This window comes from Notamacropus eugenii, chromosome 1 (genome assembly GCF_028372415.1).
Source record: "Notamacropus eugenii isolate mMacEug1 chromosome 1, mMacEug1.pri_v2, whole genome shotgun sequence".
Taxonomy (NCBI): domain Eukaryota; kingdom Metazoa; phylum Chordata; class Mammalia; order Diprotodontia; family Macropodidae; genus Notamacropus; species Notamacropus eugenii.
In genome coordinates, this window is record NC_092872.1 from 238,064,390 (window position 1) to 238,087,844 (window position 23,455).

The 23,455-nt window shown below is 40.7% G+C and overlaps 1 protein-coding gene across 4 annotated transcripts; it reads right to left on the reverse strand.

Annotated features, from left to right (window-relative positions):
• Positions 1 to 1,836: 1,836 nt before the first annotated feature.
• ANAPC16 (anaphase promoting complex subunit 16) lies at positions 1,837 to 23,437 on the reverse strand. 4 transcript variants are annotated; one of them, XM_072628234.1, is made up of 5 exons: positions 23,356 to 23,437; positions 12,633 to 12,781; positions 12,135 to 12,218; positions 4,176 to 4,250; positions 1,837 to 3,058 (listed from the first exon to the last, which is right to left on the reverse strand). In XM_072628234.1, exons 2-5 carry the CDS (start codon positions 12,772 to 12,774, stop codon positions 2,943 to 2,945), a joined length of 417 nt encoding a protein of 138 aa, XP_072484335.1. In that variant the 5' UTR covers positions 12,775 to 12,781; positions 23,356 to 23,437; the 3' UTR covers positions 1,837 to 2,942. The 4 variants fall into 4 exon arrangements, with proteins under 4 accessions (XP_072484335.1, XP_072484338.1, XP_072484337.1 ...); XM_072628237.1 differs by lacking the exon at positions 23,356 to 23,437 and adding an exon at positions 13,046 to 13,135; XM_072628236.1 differs by lacking the exon at positions 12,135 to 12,218.
• Positions 23,438 to 23,455: the final 18 nt, after the last annotated feature.

Consider the following 23,455-nt stretch of genomic DNA (forward strand, 5'->3'; position numbering starts at 1 on the left):
CTACCCCACACTTGTAGCCTTGGCCTAACCTCTGTGCTTGTGCACCCTGTGATCAACTCAGTGGCCTTAGGTTTCCTCCCTGGGAATCATGTCAACATTCCGAAGGCAGGGTCCCTCCTTATGCTGTGGGTCTGGCAGGCTCTGCTAGGCCTTGTTCTTCCCACTCCAGGCTCCCCTTCTGCCTCCTGTTCTACTCAGGTGATCCATGTCCTGTCAGGGTTCTGCTCATCTAATGGCACATCTGGGCCCCAAGACTGGATGATTCCTCCCTGCCCCATCCTTAACAATAAATATCTTGGCAGTCATGGCTGTATTAATGGGAGTCTAAATAAATGTGTGCTGAAAAAAAATCCAACTGATGCACAATTCATTTATATCAAGGGAAGAAGAGGGTGTTTTTTCAGTGCTGGAGAAGGGAAGATAGGATGGCAAAACTGACTCCTTTCTTTGTGAAATCTATGGGATATGTAGATATACGTGAACATGTTATTATTTGTTATGTTTAGTATTTGTAGAAAACACCAATAAACCAGAAACTAAATCAAACGTGGGGGCAAATCTTCAGGAAAAACTCTCAAATGTGGAGTATTTTGACAAAATAGAAAAAAAATTACTAACATTTTAGCAAACCAAACCAAATCTACATACTTCTACATAATTGTAGTCAACATGTAAGCTACTTACTCCATTGACTTCTTTTTCTACCATTTGAGGTCTATTTTCTTATACTCTTCCTTAGGTCATCACAGTATTTCATAATATTGATACTCTTCATTCAATCATTCCCATTGTTGGTTGCAATAACTGCTTATTAAAAACCAGCTGTATTTTTGTATAGACAGAGTAGAATATTGATGTTATTTTTCTATGCATTAAGCTCCCCCCACCCCTACTCTCACCCATCCTTACAGCTCTCTTTGGGCCATAGAGATTTTCCAGGGTGTCCCAAAAGTCTTAGTGCAGTCGTTCGTTTTTAAGCTATTAAGGAACTTTTCAAAAAATCCCCAGCGGTCCCCAGGCCTGCAGTCTCCCTGAAGATCTGTCACTGTTTTGCTGTTTGTTAACTGTTGTACATGAAACAGTATTTCAAAATCTTGATTTGTACTTCTTTTCATTAGGGTATCTGAACTTCTTTTCATGGAGCTATTAACAGTATGAATTCCATCCTACAGAAATCATCTGGGGTCTCTGGCCATTTCTCTAATAAGGAATATTTACTGAAAGCTGTCAAGTAGGTACAGCCCCAACCTCCCCATCCCTAAGTCAGAAGCTGAGTGGTGATACACCCTCCCTAACTTCTACAGTCCTTCTTAACTCTGTATTTTGATGATATCACATTAAGTCCACATATATTAAGATGACTCTGTAAGTTCATTAGGCAGCAAAGTATAAAGTTACAAATGAAACAAATTAAGTACTTTCACTGGAAAAATTGAAAATGTTTATAGGCCCTTAGAAAATCAGCCAAGCTCTTAGAAAAATTTTCCTTGGTAATTTTTAGAAGTTTTGATGCTAATATGTAAAATCTATTTAGAAACTCAATTGCTTTCTAAATATGAAACTTTAGTTGAGAAAAATAAATATGGAAGCAGGTTTGTCTGCAGTCTGGCACTTGGGTTTTTTGGTTTGGTTTCATGGCTAGAACAGCGGTTTCAGTTAAAGAGCCACTTGTGGTCTGATTCCAAGGTCCTCTACTCTACCGACTGAGCTCTGTGACCTGAGCAGCGCTCTAAGAGTACTGTACTCAGCTTCACAGTTACTAAACAGGGTCAACACCAAGTACCAGCTAATATTTATTAGGCATTCAGAACTCATGAAATCAAAGACAATCAGTACTAGGATTTTACTTATTTATTAATTTGGTCTAACTAGGTCAAATTAAGTCATTAAAAAACAAAAAAACAAAAGCCCAACCCAAAACAACAAAGATGCTTTCTAAAAATCAAAATTTGCACATGGTCCAATAATGATATCTGCAACTCTGGGACCTCGGGAGGGACAGCAGGACTTAGCTGTTCATTTTTAGGCTTTCCTTACCACTGGAGAACCTGTGCTGGCTTTGGTGAGAAAACTTCATACATCTGTACACAGACAAATCCATCTGTTGCAAAGTGAAATATGCCACCATTTGCTTATGAGAAATGGTTTTGTTTCCTTATTCACAACAAAGCAATTTAACCTCCTCCCTCTTCTCAAATCCCTGAGACTTTGATAGGATAAAGAAACCAATTTGAAACTCTTTGAAAGGATTCCTTTGCCGCAGAACAGCTTGAGTCCAGCACTGAGAAGGGCCCTAGATTTCTGGGTTTAAAAGAATCCTGCTGTGTCACTTCTATACTGTGCCAACATGAAAATGGCAGTCCCTTTCCAAGCATTCAACATGCAGTCAACAAGGTCATGTCACAAAGCTGAACTCAACAGTGCTGAGGTATCTAATGACAGAAAATACAGCTAATGGTTTTTTTTTCCTGTTCTTTATTTGGACCTGTCTTCATAAGGAACTGCTATCTTTCGGACCTCTTTATTCTGATCATGACTTGGTGAGGTGCTCTAGGTCCAGAATGACTGACAAGGTGGACTCTTCTCAAGTGGAACATTTTGGGCACACACACTGCTTGGTGAGTGAAGTTTCCTAAAAACCCCCCAAACCCCACACGGATACCTTCCAATTCTCTGAAACTGATTGTCTCACTTACCCCAATCTCCAGTGGGTTCTTAGGGAAGAAAAATGTTCCCCTGTCAGATAACGTAGTTAAGTTGTAGTTGTTTTTTCCCCCCAAAGGCTTTCTAGCTTACATGGAATGTTTATTACAGAGGCACCAAGTGTGAATATGAGCAAATCATTTCATATTTGGTTCTGACTCCCTGGATCCCAGAGGCTGTGCAGAAAGACCCTCCCCAGCTATGTCCTTGCTTGTGTTCCAGAGGTAATCCCAGCATTGTCAGCCAGAGGAGGGTGTAAAGCCCAGCAGCTGTTCAATGGGTTTGTATCGCCATTCATCTGCCTCGAGCTCTTCTACCAAGCCAGCCAGCTTTTCCATCCGAGCAACTTGCTGATCTGGAAGGAAATGAAGAAGTAATATGTGGCATGACAATATATCTTATATTAAATACTCAACAACCACAGAGATGCTCCTTAATAAAATCAATAAACAATTTTCAGTCAGCCTTATTGTAGTCATTAAAAAGAAGCTTTATTTTGTGCTGGTTTGACATTCTACAAAGTTTTAATTTGCACAACTGATGCTTCCTAGCAAACACACAACAATTCTCATGACAACAAAACCACTAGGTCTTTGCTCTGTTTTCAATTTTATTAGTCTGCTACAAGTCAGAAGGTCTAGAAAGACACAGCACATATTTTCTTTTCCATATATCAATCCTATTTAATCTCAATGAGTCATTGTATGTTTAGAGCTCAGGCTGGGAGGGTAAGGGAGTCAGCCTAACTGGCCTGTATTCAATGAATACTCATGTTAACATATTTGATTCATACATGTGAAAGCAACAACAATGATGAGGTTTCTCTTCAAAAGTCATCATTTATAGTTCACTCTTGAGGAATTCTAAGTCTTTGCTTCATCTCACACTACTCTGAATGCTCATGAGCCTAATGTCAGAGGTAACAGGTGCCTGATACTGTTCAAATCTAATTCTCTTGGTGGAGAAATAGCCTGGGGGGTGGGGTGGGGAAGAAGTATCATAATGATGATGTTTACTGTGGATAATGTGACACTCAGATAAAGGTCAATAACCAACGACATAAAGAAACATAAATGAAGTGACCAGGACTTAAATTACTAGCATCTCAGGCTTTCTACACCAGAGAGTCTCAGTAAATGGTAATCAAGATTATGATAATTAAATCAGGATTCCACAGATAGAAGAGCATGGAAACGAATGGAAGAGAAAAAAAAACCTAAGGTGCAGACTACATCAGTGCCCTAAGAAAATCTGACTTACTCCAACTTTAGCTTTGGGCATTCATTATGTTTGGATCAAGACCTCAGAATGCCCTTGCTGACTGGTAACTGAAGAAGTCTGATTATAGCCCTCTTGGCTTCTGCTGACGTGTCACAGAATGCCCTGACCTTGGGAGTTCTCTTTCTCTGTGGCCTCCACAGTCAACTGACTCTCATATAGTCAAGCATGTCACACTCCATCTGTGCACTTACCATGTTTCACCTGTTTAAGTGTAGATGCCACTTGATAGCTGAAAACAGACTCACAAAGGAATCTCTCTGAGCCATCTGTGAACAGGAAAAGAACACACTTTATCTGACCCCAAGACTGTTATAGTTCTTGACAAACTGAAGAAAAGTTGCTGATCTGTTCATGGTTTTCTATCCCAGAGCTAATTTCTATGTGTCTTTCTGGAGCTTCTACATTTTTCAATTTCTTCACCTTTGGTCAGTCTTAAAAACATTTCTTAAAAAAGCAAAAGCAAATAACCCAACCCTGATGCCCTGGTCAACAGCTTTCTCTCACAGATGAACAGATTCTAAAGGACACCCAAGTGACTAATGGACCCTCAGGATATCTCTATCCCACCATCCTGTAAAGCTTCCTGAGACACAAAGAGCACAGGGGTGGTACCTTAAGTTCAATTCCCTTTCATTCTAAGAAAAATAAGGCTGGAAAAACAGCTGTTGTTGACCTCTGAGATGACACTACTACCCCTCCCCCTGACCATCACAACACACTATTGGGTAATTTTATCCTTTAAACGAAGACTGTGACCTTGTTTCTCCAAATGAACCAAAACACGACAATTTTGATGGAGATAAGAATATGGTGTAATTTCTGAAACTAGCACTATGCCAGTCCCAAGAAACAACATACAATGGAGTGGCTGACTCATTCATGAAGTCAGTACAGAAATTGGTCTTGCAATGACATAGGACTTGGAAACAGATTATGAAACTGGTATGAGTGCTTGCTATCCTGTAGGGGCTGTCAAAGAATACAACCCTAACACATGTATATGAAGTAGAATATGACATTCCCATTCCTTCCCAGGAGAGCTGAAAGTATTTGCTGCAATTATTTTATTGCTAAATCCTAAGCTGTGTGAAGGTGGGGGTCCAGGTGTGTTTTATTAGATGGCCATTCATAACAGCATCCCAGGGTCACCAACTCAAACACAGATCAATATTATGCTGTTGCATCAACCTGGTATCACATGACAAAGAGATGGGGCTCATCTACTCTGTTTCACATGTCATTTTTACCTTATTTAAAAAACTCAAAGAAACAACAAAGAAATCAGCACATGATATAGCTTGACTACACAATGAAAACGTGTAAAAGAATTTCTGAATTGGAAAATTATGAAGCATGGGTGTTAAAGGCAACCTCTTCCCTGCATACTGTGCAGCAGACTGAACCCCTTTTTCCTTCCATTCTCAGCAGCCAGCACAGCACCCTGCACACAAAAGGCAATACATGCCTCTTGGACTGACTTCAACACTACTACTCTTCTATTCTTTTGACTGTATGCAGACTACTCATGAACTACAATGAATCAACAAGCATTTACGAGGTCCCTATGTCTTAAGTGGTAGGGATACAGATACTTCTATTGGAGTCTTTTGACTAATTTGGGTAAAATACTGCAGTACTTATAGATCTTTTATGAAAATGAACTTAAAAGCTAACATAATCCTCCAAAAAGCAGAACAATCCCATTCCAACCATCACTACTCCTCTACACTAATATATCAGAAAGAGTTGCTGAGATCTGCAACTCAGTATTAAACCTTTACAAAGTCCATCACTGGGGGGGCGGAGCCAAGATGGCGGAGTAGAAAGACGCACATACACATAGCTCCGAACCCACAACCCACAGAACGGCTAGAGGGGACCAACTCACGGTGAATTCTGCACCCAGAGGCCACGGAATATTGGAGCGAGGGAGATTTCTGTTCCGGAGAGACCTGCAAACCTCTCGCGCTGCGGACTGGGTGCCGGGACTGGGAGCAGAGGGCAGCCCTCCAGCGGCCGCGACACCGTGAGGAAAAGATCCGAGTGGGCTACGGGGACAGGATCTCCAGAGGCCACGCGGGTCCCTCCACCCACAGAGGGACCTGCAAACCTCTCGCAAAAGGTCTGTCGCGCTGCAGACGCGGAGCCCAACCCAGACCTGCGGCGGCCGCGGCTCCGAGAGGTACAGATCCGAGCAGGCTTCAGGGATGGGATCTCCAGCGGCGGCACAAGCCCCTCCACCCACAGGTGATGGGGGTCGGTGAGAGAGTCTCTTTGGCGGGTCGAGAGGGGAGTGGGGTGCCCCCATGGCTCGGGCCCCCCCCCGGGAGATAGAAGCTGAGAGGCGGCTACAGACAGCGGCTCCCCAAGCAGGCGGGAGCCTGGATCCATTGTGGAAGGTCTGTACATAAACCCCCTGAGGGAACTGAGCCTGAGAGGCAGCCCTGCCCCGACCTGACCACCTGAACTTAATTCTCACACTGAATAGCAGCCCTGCCCCGACCTGACCACCTGAACTTAATTCTCACACTGAATAGCAGCCCTGCCCCTGCCAAAAGCCCTAAGGCGGGAAGCAGTATTTGAATCTCAGTCCCCAAACGCTGGCTGGGAGGACCAGGAGGCGAGGTGGGTGCGAGGAGAATATTCAAAGGTCAAGTCACTGGCTGGGGAGAATGCCCAGAAAAGGGAAAAGAAATAAAACTATTGAAGGCTACTTTCTTGGAGAACAGACATTTCCTCCCTTCCTTTCTGATGAGGAAGAACAATGCTTACCATCAGGCAAAGACACAGAAATCAAGGATTCTGTGTCCCAGCCCACCCAATGGGCTCAGGCCATGGAAGAGCTCAAAAAGAATTTTGAAAATCAAGTTAGAGAGGTGGAGGAAAAACTGGGAAGAGAAATGAGAGGGATGAAAGAGAAGCATGAAAAGCAGATCAGCTCCCTGCTAAATGAGAACCAAAAAAATGTTGAAGAAATTAACACCTTGAAAACTAGCCTAACTCAATTGGCAAAAGAGGTTCAAAAAGCCAATGAGGAGAAGAATGCTTTCAAAAGCAGAATTAGCCAAATGGAAAAGGAGATTCAAAAGCTCACTGAAGAAAATAGTTCTTTCAAAACTAGAATGGCACAGATGGACGCTAAGGACTTTATGAGAAAGACAGATATCACAGAACATAGCGAGAAGATTGGAAAAATGGAAGATAATGTGAAATATCTTACTGGAAAAACAACTGACCTGGAAAATAGATTCAGGAGAGACAATGTAAAAATTCTGGGACTACCTGAAAACCCTGATCAAAAGAAGAGCCTAGACATCATCTTCCATGAAATTATCAAGGAAAACTGCCCTGAGATTCGAGAACCAGAGGGCAAAATAAATATTCAAGGAATCCACAGAACACCGCATGAAAGAGATCCAAAAAGAGAAACTCCTAGGAACATTGTGGCCAAATTCCAGAATTCCCAGGTGAAAGAGAAAATATTGCAAGCAGCTAGAAAGAAACAAGTCAAGTATTGTGGAAATACAATCAGGATAACACAAGATCTAGCACCCTCTACATTAAGGGATTGAAGGGAATGGAATAGGATATTCCAGAAGTCAAAGGAATTAGGACTAAAACCAAGAATCACCTACCCAGCAAAACTGAGTATAATACTTCAGGAGAAAAAATGGTCTTTCAATGAAATGGAGGATTTTCAGGTTTTCTTGATGAAAAGACCAGAGCTGAAAAGAAAATTTGACTTTCAAACACAAGAATGAAGAGAACCATGAAAAGGTGAACAGCAAAAAGAAGTCATAAGGGACTTACTAAAGTTGAACTGTTTACATTCCTACATGGAAAGACAATGTTTGTAACTCTTGAAACATTTCAGTATCTGGGTTCTGGGTGGGAGTACACACACACACATGCACACACACACACACACACATACATAGAGACAGAGTGCACAGAGTGAATTGAAGAGGATGGGATCATATCTTAAAAAAAAAAAATGAAATCAAGCAGTGAGAGAGAAATATTGGGAGGAGAAAGGGAGAAATTGAATAGGGCAAATTATCTCTCATAAAAGAGGCAAGCAAAAGACTTATTAGTGGAGGGATAAAGAGGGGAGGTGAGAGAAAAACATGAGGTCTACTCTCATCACATTCCACTAAAGGAAAGAATAAAATGCACACTCATTTTGATAGGAAAACCTATCTCACAATACAGGAGAGTGGGGGACAAGGGCACAAGCAGGGTGGGGGGGAGAATAGAGGGGAGGGCATGGGGAGGAGAATGCAATCCGAGGTTGACACTCATGGGGAGGGAAAGGATCATAAGAGAATAGAAGTAATGGGGGACAAGATAGGATGGAGGGAAATATAGTTAGTCCTATACAACACAACTAGTATGGAAATCATTTGCAAAACTACACAGATTTGGCCTATATTGAATTGCTTGTCCTCCAAAGGGAAGGGGTGGAGAGGGAGGGAGCTAAAGAAGTTGGAACTCAAAGTGTTAGGATCAACTGTAATGTTCTTACCACTAGGAAATAAGAAATACAGGTTAAGGGGTAAAGAAAGCTATCTGGCCCTACAGGACAAAAGAGAAGACGGAGACAAGGGCAGAGAGGGAGGATAGAAGAGAGAGCAGATTGGTCACAGGGGCAATTAGAATGCTTGGGTTTGGGGGGGAGGGGATAAAAGGGGAGAAAATTTGTAACCCAAAATTTTGTGAAAATAAATGTTAAAAGTTAAAAAACAAAACAAAACGAAACAAAAAAAAAACAAAGTCCATCACTTCCTACCCACATCCTATTAGATATAATGACTATACCAATCTTAAGCCTGGAATTTCTCCAGAGAGGAGCTTGCCTATAATTCTCCAGCCCTGATTTAGAAATAACAATCAAATTCCCATATTACATACCAAGTAGAGATAAATTAGCTTTCTTCTTAAGGAACAGGAAAGGTTATGAAATAGGGAAAAAACCTCAGCTAATTCTAAGAGAGTACTAAAATATTGATTTAGGAGAGTATCATCTGATAATAGGAAACTAAACAATAACTAACAATTTTTGTTTGCCTTGTATCTTGATACAACATTATATAGTGTTCCAAAAAAGCAGCCACTTCTGGGCTAGGATATAAAAGGGAAGGAAGAATTAGAGCTTGGGGCATTGGAGAGCCCACTCCTGTACATTTTATGGGAGGTTTCAGAAGTCAGACAGTAGGTAAGGATATCTCACCTTTTCCCAAAGGACAAACTGCAAGATATCTGTCTTGTCTTACAGAAGGATATAAGATTTCAGTAGAACCTGGGAAGCCATAATGACTTAGTGGAAAGTAAACTGAATGTGGAGTCAAGATATTTGGGGTCTAGACCTCACTCTGCCACTAAGTCACTGGTTGAGTTTGGCCAAATTACTTCCCTCCCAGGCCTATTTTCTCATCTTCAAAATGAAGGTGCTAGATGAGAAGATTCCCAAGGCTCTTCCTAATTTCTAACCATCTACTGGACGTTTCTATTGAGATTTTAACCCATACTTCTGACATCAGTCCTTGCACTTTTATTCAAGAAACAGACAAATCTCATTCATACATTCTGTGATATTAAAGCAAAAAAAAAACCATGGGTGACTATAGATGAAGACTAATAATTTTACTTATTTAAAAAGCTAAATGAAAGAAACATGTGAGAAGATTCTTATAAATTCCTTCTTAGCCCCTATTTATAGGTGCTGTCTTCATTCTAATGCTCTCAATTTGGCTTTTTTTCAATTCACAAAAATTTATTTTCTGTCCTCCCCCCTCATCACTGAAAAAGAGAAAAACAAAACTCTAAAATAAAGGCCAAAAAATGTCTCAATTTATACTGTGAGTCTATCACCTGTCAGGAGGGGAGTAGTTTGCTTCTTTGTCAGTCTTTTGCAGTCTGAGTTCTTAAGTCTTTCCAAGTTGATGTCTTTACAATGTTGTTACTGTGTAAATTGTTCTTCTGTTTCTGATCACTTCATTTATTCTGCATTTACTCCTGTGTCTCTCTGAAATTGTCTCTAACATCAATATTTACAACATAATAGTATTCTAATACATTTATATGTCATAATTGTTAAGCTACTTCCCAAATGATGGGTGTTTTCTGAGTTTCCAGTTCTTTTCCACTACGAAATGAGCTGCTAAGAACACTTCTGTGCATGTGGGTCCATGGTGGCTTTCTTTGATGTCTTTGGGTTATTGGTCTACTAGTGAATTGTATTGCTAGGTTAAAGGGTATATGCACTGTTCATTCACTTTTCTTTCCAGAAGGGCTCTGCTAATTCACAGCTCCACCAGAAGTGTGTTAATGTACCTGTTTTCCCACAATTCCTCTAACATTTGTGACTTAAGGTGCTCAAACTGGCAAAAAACCATCTTCTGATTAATTCTAACAGTTTGCTCTCTGAAGTTTTACAACTAAGAAAATGAACTACTAACACACTATGAATGGAAACTTAATGGAATTAGTTTACTTAAATTCTGAGACTCATAAATTTTATATTAGAAAACAACCAAACCTTTCTATAAAGTGTAATGGGATGGGAGAGGCCCTGATGAAACCATAACTTAGAAAAGCATCAACATTTAAACTCAATTTAGAGGGCTTTCTTTCCTCTTGTTAATACTTGAGGGTAAAATGATGCTAATGATCTTAAGTACATGAAGATATTGTCTTTATTAAAAATTGTTTTTTTCTCTTCTTGGCTAGAATGAAATGCTGCCAATTAGACTTACTTATTTCTAAATCTAAATGGAACCTCTTCTGCCCACATGGAAGCTACTGAGCAATTAAATTTTTAATTTGTTTTGAGGCCAAACTCCTTCATTCCACATAACTCATACTAGCATATGGGGTACTGTGCTTAACATAACAGAACACTAGCTCCAAGCTGCCTACAGGGTCAATGGTGCTAACACGTGCATCCTGGTACACAGCTCTTCTTCTCGCTCCAGATCTCTGTAAGACTAGAAGGACAGAAGCCCACATCAGAACTGTTATTAATTACAATCCCGGAACAAATAGAAATTCTGCTGCTTGACATTTAGAGATCTTCATGACCTGGCTCCTTCTCCATGCTCTGACAACCAGCCCCATAAGCTGGTCTTTGTACAGGCATTTTCCCTGGAATTTCCTTCTTCCTCATCTATGCCTCCTCCTCCTCCTGAAGTTTCAGCTAAAATCTCACTTTGTACAATCCTCCTAATTCTAGCATCTTCCCTCGGCTGATCATTTCTGAATTACCCTGCTTATGTCTCATTTGCCTGTCATCTCCCCTGCACTGGACTGTCACTGAGAGCAGGGATCATGTTTTTGCCATTCTTTATATTCTCAGAACTTAGCAGTGCCTGGCACAGAGTAGGGGCTTAGTAAAGACTGTTCACTGGACTATACTGCTAAGTTATCCACTATATTAATAATACAAACCAAGTCTAGAAGTCTTCATGGGCTTCACAGTTAACCCTCCTGCATTTTTCTTTCACAAATTACCTCTCTGCTTCCCCAGGTTAAAAGCACTGATTCCACAAGCAGATTCCTCAAGCGGCAGATTTCACCTTTCTCATGTGTGTAAGCAAAGAGAAATATCCAGATAAGTTTATAAATGTGAATACTGAAGGCTGTAATAGCCAAAAGGATGATGAACTGCTTTGGGAGGGGGAACAACTCTGCACCAGATAATAACCTTACGCATTTGCTTACATTGTGCTTTAAGGTCTACAAAGTACTTTTCTCATACCAACTCTACAGACGTAGCTAGGACAAGCACAATTATCCCCATTTTACATATGGAGAGAATGTGACAAGAAAGGTAGAGTGAATAGCCACACTGCCACTAGGTAGCAGAATCAGAATGGGAATTGAGGTCTTCTGATTCCAAGTTGAGCCCTTTTTTACAGACTATATAAAGCCTGCCTCTCATACATACTAACACTTCCAAGGGTCTGCCAAGGGGCCCAGATGCACTGGTGAGATTAGAAATAGAGAGATAAAGGGCCAATATCCTATATATAAGCAAGAGGTTAGCGGTGATCAGAATGGTTCCCATACCCCCAAGGGATTAGCTCAGTTGGTTACTGCATTATGCGAAAAAGGCTGAGATCCAGGGTTGGTTTTCCCATATGTAGAGTTACCTTTGCTCTTTTCCATGGCCACAGACTGCATCCCTAACCTTGGCCAGCTGTTTTGCAAATGTCTGTTGTTGGTCACAAGGAGGTCTGAATGAGAGAGTGAGGATGGTTCAATGCAAATCCATCTCTACCACTGGAAAAACTCAAAGCACATGCCCTGGCAGTGGAGTTAGTAATGTTAATTTTACATTTAGTCTATTTTAAAATTAAGTTTATATATACATAATTAAGTCTATATTAAGATTATTTTCATCTCCTAGAAACTAGGTAATGGGGTTTATTTTTCTTTAGTATGGTAAGCTAAAAAAAAAAAAAAGATACAACCTGCTAACTAGAGGACAGAGAGTTCCTTGGACATTAGGGACAAAACAGGGAACGTGAAAAAGAGGTTATTCTGTTTTGAGGCTGGTATACTTCTATCTACATTCCTTTTAATAGATACTTTACTATTTTATTATAAATTTGAATCTAATTATTCAGCAAAAAGCAGAGTATGTTCACCTTCTAACATTTCTCCAGCTCCTTTGGGGTAGGTGAAAAGGGCTTTCCGTGGTGGGGCAAGGTCTGAGACACTAAAGCCAGATCCAGTTACAGAACTTCCACTGACCCCTCCAGCTGAGGACGAGGATGAAGAGGCAGCCATTTTCTTTCTAGTCAATGAGAGAAAAAGAAAAAGAAAAACACAACAGCAGTTAGCAGGTTTATGGAAACAGAACCAGACAAGACTGAATTCAGTTCTGGGCAGCAGTCAGATCTCTCACAACCTCCCCATTCCTTATGTCCTGGGTGAAATCCTGACTCTAGTTCGGAAGAGAAAATAAATTTGCTGGTAGTTGGCTTTCTCAAAAATAACAAAAACAACAAACCACCACTACACCAAAAAAACACAACCACCCCCCAAAAAAACTTCCCACCTTTTAAAAAGTATCATTACTGATGTTAAAAGGAAGCTCCAGACAGAAGGTGTGAACAGTTTATAGGCTATAACCCAGGTGCCAAGGCAGGCAGTGCTGATGCAACAATGTGACTGGAGAAGAAACCAAACTATGTCACTGAGACAGCAAGTATGCCAGAAAGAACAATCTGTCCTGGACACACACTTATCACTCTGTGCCAAAACCAAATGTTATCAGAACTTCCAAGTAAACCTTTAGCCTCCCAGGTGAACACTGGGTTTCATTCCTGAGGTGAGGCAATCAGTCTGAAACACAACTTTTCATTTTTTGAGCTTTGCACACATTTAAAGCAAATGTAGTACTCAAAGTCATCACCTGGTGGCGTCTCCAAACTAAAAATACTCCCTAAAATCCATCAATTCAATAGCCTGGTTATGTTTAATATGGCTCCCAATGAGAATTTTCTACTTAAATTCACTACTCACTAACGGTATATGTAAAAAAAATAATTTTTGCTAGGCATATTTCCATAGTGCGTTGCATATAGTTGGTATCTAAATGTTTGCTACTGGAACTGAATTGCATTTAATCTAAATAACCCTGGAGAAAAGGTAGGAAGTTTGCCTATTTTCTGAAAAAGACTGTCTACTTTCTGGTTTTCCACATGAGGAAAAAAAGCCCAACAATCACCTCTGAGATACCATTCTGCTTCCTCACTGCTCTGATGTCCAAAACAAGAAGCCTGGTTTCTGGTTTATATGTGCAAGGGATACTGAGAAAGGTTACAGGTCTGTAGGCTAGGGGCTGTAGAGAAACTGGTACAGCCGGGAGCTCCTTAAAAGTGTCTCAATGGAATTAGCAATCTTACTATACCCTACATCAAAACCCTTCCTTACTTCTCACTAAGTTGATGACAATCAGTCATAAGGAGAAATTCATATGATCCTAAGTTTCAGAGTTTGAAAGAACGTTGAAAAGGAAGGGAAGGAAACCAGCATTTATAAAGTACCTTCTATGTGCACAGTGCTAGGCACCAGGCTAAGTGCTTTTCACAAGTATCTCATCTGGTTCTCACAACAACCCAGCAAAGTAGATACAATTATTACCTCTAGTTCACAGCTGAGGAAACTGAAGCAAACAGAGGTTAAGTGACTTGCCCAGGGTCACCCAGCTACTAGGTGTACTAAGTGTCTGAGGTAGCATTTGAACTCAGCTCTTCCTGACTCCAGGTTCATCATTCTATCCACTGTACCACCAACAGGTTCTGGTCATTTTGTCTAATCTTCTCATTTTACAGATGAGAGGGGAAGAGGGGGTCATGTGGAACTGAGGCCCAGAAAGTGTAAATGAAATGTCAAAAAGGTAAGTAGCCAAGCTAGAAGTAGAACCCAGGTGTTTTCCCTGTAAATCTATTCTCTTTTGACAACACCACTGCCACCTTCTTAGTAATGCTGATGTATTGATAATAAGAAGGATAATGATGGATGATGAAAATGATGTTTATGAGGTATATAATTTAAAGCAGAAATCTTAGCTAGCCTGCACAAAAGCTGGGTTGGCAAAAAGTTACTGGATCAAAAGAGGGCTTCACAATATGTTTTGAATGCCATTGTCCTAACACAGAGCCTCAACAGACCAAGTCTAAATCTCCAAGTGGTCTTGATGTTAGTTTGGATAATATGTACAAACAGGAAATAAGAGTCCTTAATTTTCCACTGGTTCCACAACCACACCCACTGTATATAAAATATTTTTTGTGTAAAGGTCACAAAAATTCAGAATTTTTATCTAACCTTTTTTGAATCATCCAGGTGAATACTTTATTCTCCAAAAGCAAAAAAAGGAGCTTCTACTTGCAGATCAGGGCACCCAAATGACTACTATGCATATAGCTTCTAAAGCTTGCCAGTGAATTTTTAACTGAAAATAATCAAAAGGGATTCCTTTTCATCTAGTGTATTTCCAAATGAGTAACAGTCCTACTATCATCTAATTCAAATGACAAACAATAGGTCCCATGTGCATTCCTAACAATCATTACTGAAGAGAGGGCATTCATTTAAGTAAATTCTAACTCTTTAATAATAAGGGTTTTTTTGAATGCTATTATTTATATTAGAAGAAAAATTTAATTAAGAGTGGATTTCATAATTCTCATATCTCATATAAGTCATAGTATTTTGGAGCCCTTCATTTTTCAAAACTGAATTTATCTTTTAAATTGCTGAAAACATGCCTTTTTTTCTTTCCATTGACCCTCCCCTACCAATGGAGAAAGAACAAAGAATAAAATCTGTTATAAATATTGAGCAAAACAAATTCCTGCACTGAGCATATGCACAGAAATTTGTCTCAATCTGCACTCTGAGTCCATCACTCCTTTAGATGGAAGCATACAGCATGTTTCATCCTGCGTCCTCCGAAATTGTGTTTGGTCAATGCATTTATTATAGAGTTCCTAAGTCTTTCAAAGTTATTTGTCTTTACAATATTGTACTGAGAACAATAAAAATTGTTCTCCTGCTTCTGATGACTTCACTCTTCATCAGTTCACAAAAGTCTTCCAAGTTTCTCTGAAACCATTTCCTTCATCATTTCTTACAGCATGATAGTATCCCATCACATTCATATATCGTAACTTGTTCAGTGATTCCCCAATTGATGTTCACCCCTAAATCTTTTTCACTAAAAAAAAAGTTGCTATTAATATTTTTGTATATATGTGGTCCTGTCCTTTTCCTCTTTTTCTGATCTCTTTGGGAGTTAGTAATTGTCAAAGAGTATATGAAGTTTAAAAGCTTTTTGAGCCTAATATCAAACTGCTTTCCAGAGTGGCCAGACCAACTTCCAGCTCCACCAACAGTGCATTTGTTAATGAGCCTGCTTTCCCCTTGCCTCTCTTTGTTTAGTCATTTCATTCATGTGTAGCTTTTTGGGTATCCAACAGATCTTCCTAATGCACAGGTCGGACCATGTCACTCCTCTATTCAATAAACTCCAATGACTCTTTACTGACTACAGAATCAAATAGGATATCTGGTTTGGCTTTTAAAGCCCTTTATGACAGTGCCTTCCTCCCTTTCCAGTTTCTTACACTTAACTTCCCTCTCTATACTCTATGATGCAGTGACTTTAGTTTCCTCACAAAAGACACTCAATCTCATGCATTTTCACTAGCTGTCCTCTCCATGCTTAGGAATGTTCCCCCTTTAGGCCTTGTCCTCCTGGCTTCAAGTCTTCACTAAAATACTACCTTTTTGGGGGGGGGGGGGGGGGGAGGGGAGGGAAGGGAGGAGGCAATTATGGTTAGGTGATTTGCCCAGGGTTACACAGCTAGTGTGTCAAGTGTCTGAAGCCAAATCTGAACTCAGGTCCTCCTGACTCCAAGGTTGGTGCTCTATCCACTGGGCCACCTAGCTGCCCCAGAATACTACCTTCTGCAAGAAGCTTGCCCATATGAAGTTCTGAGTCACAGTTTCAGGGTAGAGCACTTGTGATCTATCACAAAGGAGTAGGGGCCCTAGTCACAGTCCCAAAGCAAAGAGGAGCACTTGTGGCTGCAGGGGAGCAGTAACGCTTCCTGGGTAAAGACCAAAAGGCAGATAGAAGGGCAATGACCATACCCTGGATCATACCACCTTAAAAGCACTGAAAACAACTACAGGAAAAGGCCTCAAGTTTGGAATAATGTCTCCCCACATTCAGGTGAGCAAAGTCCAAATTTAATATAAAGTTCAAAGTCAAGAAATAGGCTGGCAAAGGAGTAAACAACAACTTGACCATAAAAAAAAAAACAAACCAAACTACTGCAGTGGCAAGGAAGACCAAGACATAGACTAAGAAGACATCAATGTGAAAATAGCTACAATGAAAGCCTCAAAGAAAAATGCCAACTGGACCTAAGTCCAACAAGATTTCCTGGAAGAGTTAAAGAAAGAGATAAGAGTGGTGGAGGAAAAAGAGGGAAAAGAAATGACAGTGATACAAGAAACATATGAAAAGAGAGCTAAAAGGCTGAGAAAAGAAGTCCTTAAAAGGTAGAATAGGTCAAATAGAAAAAAAGAGGTACAAAAGCTAACTGAAGAAAAAATTACTTAAAAATTAGAATTGGGAAAGTGAAAACTAATGACCCCATGAGACATCAAGAAACCATAAAACAAATTCAAAAGAATGAAAAAAAAAAAGAAAATGTGAAATATCTCACTGGAAAAACAACTAACTTGGAAAAGAGACTGAGGAAAGATAATTTGAAAATTAATTGAACTACCTGAAAGCTATTATCAAATAAACAGCCTAGACATCATATTTCAAGACATTATGAAGGAAAACTGCCCTGATATGTTAAAACCAGAAGGGAAAACAAATGGAAAGAACCCACTGATTACTAACTGAAAGAGATTCCCAAATCCCATGTCCAAGAGAAAATACTGCAAGCAGCCAGAAAGAAAACAATTCAAATATTGTGGAACCACAGTCAGTATTACATGAGATTCAACAGCTTCTACATTAAAGGACTGGGAGACTTGAAATATGATATTCTGGAAGGCAAAGGAGCTCGGATTACAGCCAAGAATCACTTACCCAAGCCAAACTGCGTATAATCTTCCAGAAAAAAAATGGGCATTAAATGAAATAGAGGACTTTCAAGCATTTCTGATAAGACCAGAGCTAAACATAAAATCTGACATTCAAACACAAGACTAAAGAGAAGCATAAAAACGTGATTAAAGAGTAATCATGAGGGGCTCCATAAAGTGGATGTTTACATTACTATCTGGGAAGAAGATACCTGTAACTCTAAAGAACATTATCAATATTAGGGCAGTTAAAAGGAGTTTACATAGACAGAGGGCATGAGTATAAGATATTATGCTGGCATCATCTCCAAAAAAAAAAAAAAATGAAGGGGTGAGAAAGAGGGATGCATTGGGAAAAGGGGGAACGGAGAATAGAATGGAGAAGAGCTTTTATGCTAGAGATGCAATGGGGGTAGTGGTGGCAGGCAACACTCATCAGAATTTGTTTAAAGAGAGAAGAAAATACACACACACACACACACACACACACACACACACACACACACTCTCTCTCTCTCTCTCTCTCTCTCTCTCTCTCTCTCTCTCTCAGTTGAGCCTAGAAATCTATCTTCCCAATAGGGAAACAGGAGTGGAAGGGGATAAAAGAAGTGGGGAGGGGTGATGACCAAAAAGGAGGGCAGATTAAAGGAGAGAGCGGTCAGAAGCAAAACAAACTTTTGAAGAGGGACATGATAAACAGAAGATGATACGATATAGGGAAATACACGGTTAGTCATCATAACCATGAATGTGAATGGGATAAGCTCATCAATAAAAAAGCAGATAGCAGAATGGATTAGAAACCAGAACCCAACAATATGTTGTTTACAAAGAGACATATTTGAAACAGAAAAACCCACAGAGTTAAAATAAAATAAAGCAGAATCTATTTTGCTTCAGCTGAAATAAAAAAGGCAGAGGTAGCAATCATGATTTCAAACAAAGCAAAAGCAAAAACAGACCTAACTAAGAAATAGTCAGGGAAACTTCATTTTGCTAAAAGACACCACAGACAGTATTAAATATTTTAACAGTAAGTTTCTCTGATAAAGGCCTAATTTCTCAAATATATAGGGAACTGAGTCAAATTTATAAAAATAAGAGCTATTCCACAATTGATAATGGTCAAAGGATATGAATAGGTAGTTTTCAGAAGAAAAATCAAAGCTATCTATACTTATATGGCAAAATGCTCTAAATCACCAGTGATGAGAGAAATACAAATTAAAACTGAGGTTCCACCTTACACCTATCAGAAATGACAAATGCTGGAAGGGATAAGGAAAAATAGGTACACCAATAAACTCTTAGTGGAATTGTGAATTGGTCCAACCATTCTGGAGAATAATTTGGAACTATGCCCCAAGGGTGATAAAACTGCACACACCCTTTGATCCTGCAATACCACTACTAGTCTGTATCCCAAAGAGAGCAAAAGAAAAAAAAGGAAAAGGACTATACGTACAAAGATATTTATAGCAACTCTTTTTGCGTTGGTAATGAATTGGAAATTTGAGAGGATGTTCATCAATTGGGGAATGGTTGAATAACTGTGGCATATGATTGTGATGGAGTACTATAAGAAATAACGAGGGTGGTTTCAGAAACACATGGCAACACCTGTATGAACTGATGCTAAGTGAAGTGAGAAGAATTGGGAGATCATTGTGCACAGTAACAGCAACGTTGTAATAATGATCAACTGTGAAAGACTTGGCTACTCTGATCAATATAGTGATCTAAGAAAATTCCAAAGGACTTATGATGAAAAAAAAGCTATCCACCTTGAGAGAAAGAAATGATGAATTCTGAGTGTGAATTGAAGTATAATTTTCTTGCTTTTTTTGGAATTGTGTGATATGGCTAATATGGAAATATTTTCCAAGATCTCGCAGCTATAATGAATTGAAGTCACATTGCTTACCTTCTTAGTGGGTAGGGAAGGAGGGGGAGGAGGAGAATTTGGAACTGAAAGTCTAAAAAAACCCCAAACCACTAAAAATAAATAAATAAGCAATTGGAAACAACATCATCATCATTGTCAGGTTTCATGACTCTCAAAATGATTTTTTATCTCCTCTCCCCACTCCAAAATTAAGAAGCTCTGTATTATGAACAGGCATTGTGCTAAGCATTAGAGAACAATTCAATTCTAGCTGAAATATTTCTCAAAAATGTGCTGAAACTTTGTCGTATATAACTAATTATATCTGCTTACTTTGTTGACATATGAATCATCACATGGAACAAATTTTCACTGTTCTTATTTTTTCCCCCTATGAGAAGCCTCAAAGCCCTTCACATATTTTTCAACACATTTATAGGAAAACATTTATTCCTTTTGAACTCCAGACTTTCTCTACCAGAGCCCAGAAACCTTTCATCCTGGAAGCTCACTCTAGCCCTAGAATTCATGCAAGTACCCACTGCCCCTGTAGCCTCTCACTTGGATTGGGTGGCTCACCTCACAACCTCCATGTAAAGAGGGTACCTGGGCCAGATAGGTCTGATTTCTTTCCAGGCTGTACTAAGGACGCTCTACAATCCTGCCTAGAGGGCATCCAGTCTGAAACGTGGTGCTTAGAGTAGTGTTTGTCCTTCGTTTTCGAAGAGGACCATGACATCAAAGAGATGATGACATGACTTGCACTTGACTTTGTTTTGAGTGAGGTAGGGCTATGCAAGGCCACACTCACTTTTTCCTCCTACCCCATCTGTATCCAGTGACCAAATATTCATCAGGATGACTAGAGATGGCCCAGGATGCAATGGGAGACCTTGGCTTTTTAGGTTAAGGCTTTTTCAGGTACTCACTTAAAGTGAGGTAATGCACATTCAGTGAATAGGCCTCTTTAAAAGGAAGTCAGGGGGATGGTCCCTGGAGAATGGAGTACTAATAGGAAGTTAAGGAAGCAGGCATAGGTTGGGTACCACAATTCAGAATGAAACAACATAAGGGTGAAAGTGGTTTAAAGAGGAGGGAAGCTGTCAAAAAAGATGGTAGCCAATTTCAGGTTTTCAGAGTGGAAAGAATTATCCAGTTCATAATTTTATCTAAAGCTAGTCCAATCCACCTTTTTCTCTACTGATAGGATCTCTCAACATTTCTTCAAAGTACTTGCTAAATTTGCGTTTTGATTCTAAGCTTAGGAGTAAGACTAGGGCTAGATACATGAATCTGGGGGTCATCTGATAAGGTGATCAAGTAAGAAAGTACCGAGACAGAAGAGAAAGAATCCTGGGAAAGAACCTTCAGGTACATTCATAAATAGGTCAATATATGGAGGATGGTTCAGCAAAGGAAAGTGAGGTCTGGTCTGATAGGAGGATAATAAGAGTGTCAAAAATTCCAAAGACAGGAAAGGATCCAGGAGGAAAGGGTGGTCAATTTTATTAAAGGCAATAGAGAGATTAAGAAAGATAATGACTAAGAAAAGGCAGGAGCGGAGTAGGATTTAAGGGACGCATAGGAATTTAACAGTTAAACTAGTCTACTTCTGATTTCCTTTAGATATGTCCCATCTCCTGCTTCTAGGCCTCTGTACAATTGGTCACTGGATGGAAGTTATGTGCTGTTGTTCTTCCTGTATAAGGTACTAAAAAACTGTATGAGGGGGTGGGGACAGAGTACGTTCTGGAGGGTTTTAAATGCCAGAGAACTTTGTATTTCGTCTTGGAGGCAATAGGGAGCCACTGGAGTTTACTGAATTGGGGGTGGAAGTGACATGGTCAGATCTGTGCTTTAGGAAAATCACTGTGGTGGCTGAATGGAAGATGTATTGGAACAGGGAGAGACTTGGGGCAGACTGACCCACCAGTAGCTATTACAATGATTCAGGTGTGAAGTGATGTGAAACTGCACTAGAGCGGTGACTGTATCAGAACAGAGAAGCGGAATATTTGAGAGATGCTGCAAAGGTGAAATCAACAGACCTTGGCAATAGGTGAGATATGGGGAGTGAGAGACAGTGAGGAGTCCATTATGAGTTTGTGTGACTGGGATGACAGTGTTCTTGACAGTAATAGGAAACTTAGGAAGAGAGGAGGGGTTGGGGAGAAAGATATTAAGTTCAGTTTTAGCCATAAGGTGTCTACCAGATGGACTGGATGGTAGATTTGGGAATTATCAGCATAAAACAGATGAGATCACCAACCTGAGTAGTATAGAGAGAGAAGAGGGCCCAGGAGAAAGCCCTGGAGACAACCAAGGCTAGTGGGTGTGACCAGGGTGAAAATCCAGTAAAAGAGGCTGAGGAGTGGTCAGAGGGGTAGGAGAACTGGGAGAGGACAGCATCACAGAAACCTGGAAAAGAGAGTATCAAGGAGAAGAGGAGGATCCACATCATTAAAGGCTGCAGAGAGGTAGAAAGGATGGATGAGGGTTGAGTACAGGCCATGAGAGGGACAATTAAGAGATTTCTGGTAACTTTGGAGAGAGTAGTTTCAGTTGAATGATGAGATCAGAAACCAAACTACAGAGATGAAGAAAAGAATGAGAGGCATGCAAGTGAAGGCACCACTTACAGACTAGCCTTCCTATAGCCAAAGGAAAGATGGATTAAGTAAGGCAGATACTGATGTATTTGTGTGGATTGGAGGTAAGCAAGCAGTGGCAAGACTTTCAGGAACCTTTCAGTTGCTAGCTCTCTTCCCCTCTGGAAATTTTGATTTTTCCCTATTTGTTTAAATGTCACATTTCTCCCCTCTCCCAGTAGAGCAAAAACTCCTCCAGGGCAGGGTTTTTTTTTTTGTATGCTCCAAGCCTAGCACAGCATTTGCACCTGTTTGTTTAGATGAATCTGTTGAATAAGGAGAAGAGGTAGGCAAAGACCCAAAGCACAACAGGACCTAGGGCAGGGAGGTGGGGGAAATGTGAAGCTGAGAGGGAAGCAGTAAGAGGAAAAAAAGACAGGAAAGTCTCAGAGGAGAGTCTGCGCTTTCGGAACTTTCATAGAAGAGTAACGGATAGCCAGGTAAGAGTTGTGCGCAAAAGAGGAACAAGTTTACTTCGTGGAAGGATGCATGAGGGAGGAGGGCGGAAGCCAGGGCAGGGTTTTTTGTTTCTTTTTCTTCACTAATTATGATGGATAGCCTGTACTAGGATATAAAGGATATTTCTGTTGGAGAGGCACTGGAGAAATACCCTGGGGTTCTGACCTCAGAGCAACACAAGGTCCCAAGGACTCTTAATGGAGCTAACGAAGGGGCATCTTCTTAAAGGACTTAAAGCTCTGTGACTTCAATGGGCAAAGGCCACGCAAGCCAGGGCCACAGGCAAGGGATCGTTCAGCCATCAGGAACCACGTGGCAGAAAACGTGGAGCTCGGGGACAAATGAATAAAGCACCTGGGGCAGAGCAGATACTACCACAGGGAGGTGAAGAGGTAGGGGTTGAACTTCTAGCTACACAGCCCTCCTAAAGGTGCTGGAGTTTAAGGCGGTGCCACGCCCTCCCCGTCTCCCTAGGGGCAGGACACAGGGAGCACATCGCGCACGCGCCAACTGACGGGGAGGGGAAAGAACGGGTCTGACTCCGCATGCGCAGTAAGAGTAGCGCGGCCTGAAAAAAATGTAGCTTAACACCCGCCGTTGGGACGGGTTTCCTCCTCTCAACCCATTCTCCTTCCACTTCTCCCTCGTTTCCATCTGGACGGTTAAAGCTCCCGGGATCTCCGTCTCTCCTCCCCCCATTTCCCACCGTCCCTCTTCGCTCAAGCTCCCGAACACGCCTCCGTTAGCCAGGCCACTCACCTCAGCCACTGGCCTGACGGCCGCTCCGGCGCTCGCTGCTCCGGCCCCTCCCCCGGGGGCCGCGGGCGGTAGTGACGACAGCGACGTAGGGTAGCGCTCG

Coding starts and splice junctions, on each gene's coding strand:
- ANAPC16 (XM_072628237.1), bottom strand. Junction 4,251..12,134: donor GGCCATGGAAAAGAGCAAAG/GTAACTCTACAT, acceptor TCCTGTTCACAG/ATGGCTCAGAGAGATTCCTT. Junction 3,059..4,175: donor ACTTAAACAGGTGAAACATG/GTAAGTGCACAG, acceptor ATTTCCTTCCAG/ATCAGCAAGTTGCTCGGATG.